The 5,000-nt window shown below is 42.4% G+C and overlaps 2 protein-coding genes across 2 annotated transcripts in view; one reads left to right on the forward strand and one right to left on the reverse strand.

Moving 5' to 3' along the window:
* The window catches only part of LOC134468729 (uncharacterized), a 5,178-nt gene extending 1,373 nt beyond the window's left edge, over positions 1 to 3,805 (forward strand). The window contains exons 2-9 of the mRNA XM_063222603.1: positions 382 to 582; positions 771 to 1,380; positions 1,739 to 1,815; positions 2,019 to 2,208; positions 2,327 to 2,448; positions 2,549 to 2,777; positions 2,890 to 3,036; positions 3,726 to 3,805. Coding sequence (XP_063078673.1) covers positions 382 to 582; positions 771 to 1,380; positions 1,739 to 1,815; positions 2,019 to 2,208; positions 2,327 to 2,448; positions 2,549 to 2,777; positions 2,890 to 3,036; positions 3,726 to 3,805 — 1,656 coding nt within the window. The remainder of the gene's footprint in view (positions 1 to 381; positions 583 to 770; positions 1,381 to 1,738; positions 1,816 to 2,018; positions 2,209 to 2,326; positions 2,449 to 2,548; positions 2,778 to 2,889; positions 3,037 to 3,725) is intronic.
* Positions 1 to 5,000, reverse strand: part of phip (pleckstrin homology domain interacting protein) — a 91,940-nt gene that overhangs the window by 27,519 nt on the left and 59,421 nt on the right. The gene's annotated exons all lie outside the window — the stretch shown is intronic.

A 5,000-nucleotide genomic window follows, 5' to 3' on the forward strand; every position in this document is an offset into this window, starting at 1 on the left:
CCTGGACATTATTATTTACCTTTATTTTATCATTATCTGTTTTCAATACTGTTCATATGTATTGATACCTTGAAGTGGTCACACTACCGTATAATGTCATAACTCAGTCCAGTCCTGTCAAGCGTAATAATTGCAATTGTAATGCAATTGCACTTGTAATGATTTGATGACATGTCATGTTAGTCGAATTGTGATATAAATACACTGTACTTGTATACAGGTCAATAATACTTTGTGTAGTATGCCATATTGCCAGGAAACAAAATACACAGGAAACAAAATACAGTATCTCTACATCTCATTGTGCACCACAGTGTAAATAACTGTAATCACATTATGTTAGTCATTGAACTTGATGTTTTGCATTGAAACTTTTTACAGGCAGTTGGTGGTGTAGACGCCTCCACTACCCAACCCGTACACTTCTCAACTCCTGAAAAGGACTGGCCCTCTTCATCATCAGGCCTGTCTTTTATCCTGACAAGTCCTGAGCCAACGCCAGACCAACCCAAAACATCAAGGAGGTCCTTATCTGGCAAATACCTAGCTTTGCCTGTGGTGAGGGATAGCCCGGCAGTAATCGTGAGTATTTACATTTTTCCTTACTTTCTTATTTTACTTACTTTATTGTCACTGTTTTCACTACTTACCTTTTCATTACTTATCTCTGGTATTTTCAAAAGGTACCATATAAAATGTCATGTCAAAAGTTATGTAACATTTTTATGACTAAATATTTATTGCATTCCATTGTTTTGATTTTTCAACAGCCAGATGAGACAGACACAGAGATGCATCTAATGGACGTTAGCATGTCTACCGCCCCAGAAGATGACCCAAAAGATTACAGCTATCACCTGAGTCAACAGTCAACACAATCAAGTTCAAGTGCAACATCCAGCTCAAGTGCATCAGACATTAGAAGTGGCTGGAATGAAAATAAATGGATTGTGAACGAGTCTTGCCTCATGGCACTGTTCAGTACATGCCAGGTCCCTACATGTGGTGTCCCCATCATTGAGAAGAAAAAGTCAACAAGAGGCAGCAAGATAAAGATTGAATGGACCTGTCTGAAGAACCATTCCGGCAGTTGGATGTCATGCCCTGAAGTGAGGGGAATACCAGAGAACAACCTCCTCATCTCTGCTGCAACACTTTTCTCTGGAACAACCTACACAGAAATTGCAGAGTGGGCCAGCATCCTACATTTACAGATTTTGAAGACATCGCAGTTCTACTGCATCCAAAGGGACAACCTCATTCCTGTTATACATTTCGCATACAAGGACCAGCAAGACTACCTCATCAAGCGACTCGTGAGGGAAAAGGAACTGGGAAAGTCCATCGAGTTGTGTGGCGATGCCAGGTGTGACTCGCCAGGTAAGCCCCCCCCACCCCCCCCGCCCCCCCAAAAACATGTTGACTGTGACATGTTTAGAAATCTCCACGTGGAGCTGCAAAATTATGCTAATTTTGCAAACTTTATGCTACAGACCTTATTTACTGTTAGTCAGGCATGGCAGCATAGGGCATGAGAAAAGGGTCACATTCCAATTGAATACACCAAGCCACTTTTCATTGCTCATCAAGTGCCTTGTCTCAATTTGTAGACTCCACAGCAATCTAATGACGTCCAACAGAAATATAACGACTTCTAACTTTTAGTTTGCTCACACAGACAGTTTTCTTTGTGACTGTAAAGTGGACTCATATGTTGTTACTCTGTCACATTCTACAGGCTACAGCAGCAAGTACTCCACCTATTCGCTTCAGCTGTTATCCACCCAAGAGATTGTTCATTTTGAACTACTGCAGGTAAACCTACTGTGCTTTTTGCAAAAACCCAGGCGAAATTGTGGGTACTATAGTTGTGATATCAACATAAACTATGATGTGGAACAGTTCTGCTATAGAGTAAAGCATAGTGATATTGTTGTTATGATCAAATGGCATTGTGTCACACACACACATACATTATGTATAAGCCGCAGCGGCTATTTGTTATTTTTTTCCAATAGGTTACAGAAGCTGGCAGTTCAGTTGCTATGGAGTCTCAAGGTTTTCGGAGGGGGTTGAACCATCTGATCTACAATGTAGGACTCCCAATAGATCTCATTGCAACAGACAGGGCTCCATCCGTCCGTAAGATCATGCGGGAAGAGTACCAGAATATCCGCCATGAATTTGATACATGGCATGTGGCAAAAGGTAATGCACATATCATAATATGTACATGACTGGTGTTACACAATAGCTTGATATAGCTTACCCTCCATGTTATACTCTTACCCTAATTTACACTTTTTTTCACAACAATTCTACCCAGGTTTGCAGAAAAAACTACTGGCCCTCGCCAACAAGAAGGGAAATCAGGACCTGGGGGGCTGGCTTCAGGCTATCCTGAACCACTTTTGGTTCTGCTGCTCATCTTCTGATGGCAACGCTGAGGTAATAACTTTAGCACAATAACCCAGAACGGCCCACATTTCTACAGAAAATAACAAAAGGCTTTGATGCAAATACTCATGACTCCAAATCTATTCTGTAGGAACTGAAGCGACGATGGACCTCACTACTCTACCACATTCGTGGGGTTCATACGTGGGAGCAAGATGGGAGAAGATGGGCCTGTCCTCACCCGCCTCTAAGCTCCGATGAACAGAAAATGAAACGGTGGCTCCGTGAGGACTCAGATGCCTTCAAGGGTTTGCAAACTATTGTTGAGGAAAAAAGACTCCTGAAAGACCTGAACCACATGACTCATTTCAAACACACTGGTATGTAATATGAATGTGGATCCCTTTTGGGATCTGTAGACAATTACTTTAATTTCTACTGAAATGTTGTAGCCTTCACATTTCCAATTGTAATGAAACCCTTTGTGTATAGGTTCTTTGGAGGTGTACCACAGTATGATGCTGAAATACATGCCCAAACGACTCCATTTTGACTACAACACCATGGTGGCTCGTACACAACTTGCTATTTTGGACAACAACTACAACGTTGGCCGCGAGCAGGCTACAACTTCAGAAGGTACTGAGCATTCCCAAGTAAACACCCACAGACAATTTTCTTGTTTTGGTAAATGTCTTGCTAAAAAAAAAAAAGATTCCTTTTACAGGCACACCAAGGTTCAGCGTGGTGTTCCCAAAACGAACAAAGGACTGGGTTGCCAAAAAAATTTACCAGCCCACAAGCCAGAATTTCACCCATCACCTTGTTGAGCGTGTCCTGCAGAGAAGGGAAGACCCAACGCCAAAAGAAATGCCAAGGGTCCAGCAGCCTAAAACCATAGCAACCAAGGAGAAACCCCCAAAAGAGGATGTCATCAGGAAGCATCAGTCCAGATTCCCTCACAACCCAGAGACTTTGTAATCAAGTGGACTGATCAATTCTGTACATATGTGCAGTACTGTACTTTTTTTCATATTATTCCTTATAGTGTAAGTTTGACATGTTTTACTTATGGTCACTGAAATGTCAATGCCATGCACACAGCATTTGTTTAGAAATAAAACAATGTTCTTTTTCAAAAATTGTATTTGTTTTATTACAATATAATAGGCTATGTAAAACAAAGTATATACAACAATGGAATGGAAATGAAAAGTGATGTAAAGTTCTGAAAGATTTGGGTGCTACTAAGGGCAGTGTTATTTCACACCCAGTACAACAGAATAAGTCCTCAATCTCTTTCGGTGTAAATCCTACGTACTCCCCAGTGGGGGATGGGAAGGCATTCCGGACAGCGTTGACGACGCAGCTTGGTAACACAGCACGATTTCCACGTCCAAGTCGGTGACCTTTTAATGCCCACTCTAGAATTACACGATAGGCGACGAGACGATATTGTCTGAGAATAGAAAACACAAGGACAACGTCAGTGAAATATGACAATAAAAAACATTATCAGAATACAGTTCATGATCATGACACTGTGCACACACCCCTTCGGTGGTGCAGCTGTCAGGAAAACATGATCATGGCCAACTATTCGGAAAACACCACACACATTGAACATGCTGATCTTTTTTTTTATTATTATTGTTTACTTCTTGGGGCGATCAAGGCTCACTCCAAGGAGCGCGTCCGCTCATACAATAAGGAGCACATATTGTGTTCAAAAATAAAGTGGTGTCACTGATGTTGTATGAATTGCACACTGCTCTGTTCCCGTTTCTTCTATAATTATCGGACGTTCTTCACGCCAAGAAGTACGACAAAATAATAATTAGTGTGTGGTGTTTCCTTATTTTTCAGACATGGTTATGTCATGGGATGGCTAGACTTACGAAGTTACGATTGCCATTAGTTTTTACATAGCTTACCTTTCAGACAATTGGCCGTTTGGTCCCTCGGGGACAGGGCGTTTCTTCCAGTTTATTTTCGGAACCCAAAAGAAAGTCTCCAAAACTGGTTTATTTAGAAGCTGGCGCACCTCCTTCTCGGTAATGCACGATGGCGATTCACCCCTCTCCTCATCCTCCTCACCCGTCTCATCGACCGAGACATTCAGGCTAGCCATGCCTGAAGTGACCAGAAGATCCCATTCTTTGCAGCATCTACTCTCCAGTTCGGTGGGCATCGGCTTGCACTTTCCACAAGTGCACCACCAACTTCCCGATACCCTGGGAACTTCTATTCCTTCTGTGACTTCTTCAGGTTCCCCAGTGTCCCTTGCTTGCATTTCCAGATCCATTTGGCGTAGCTCCTCTACTGTATATTCCGGTTCGAATCTGTATCCTCGCCCATCAAACTCGAAATCGAAAATGTCCTCTTCCCAACGTTCGTACTCCATTCTTGTTGCTTTTGTATTGTTGTTATTTGTTATGAACTTGTTACAGTACGTTGCTCACCTACTTTTGGCCAACTGAGCGACAGGACTACAACTAGGTAATTATCCTCGTGTATTTCCTGTGCTGAGAGAGGGCTGAGGAACCACAACAAAGAAAGTGCCGGTTCCGGTGCCCAGTGTTGCCAGATTGGGCTGTTTCCCG

This window comes from Engraulis encrasicolus, chromosome 18, assembly GCF_034702125.1.
Source record: "Engraulis encrasicolus isolate BLACKSEA-1 chromosome 18, IST_EnEncr_1.0, whole genome shotgun sequence".
Taxonomy (NCBI): Eukaryota; Metazoa; Chordata; class Actinopteri; order Clupeiformes; family Engraulidae; genus Engraulis; species Engraulis encrasicolus.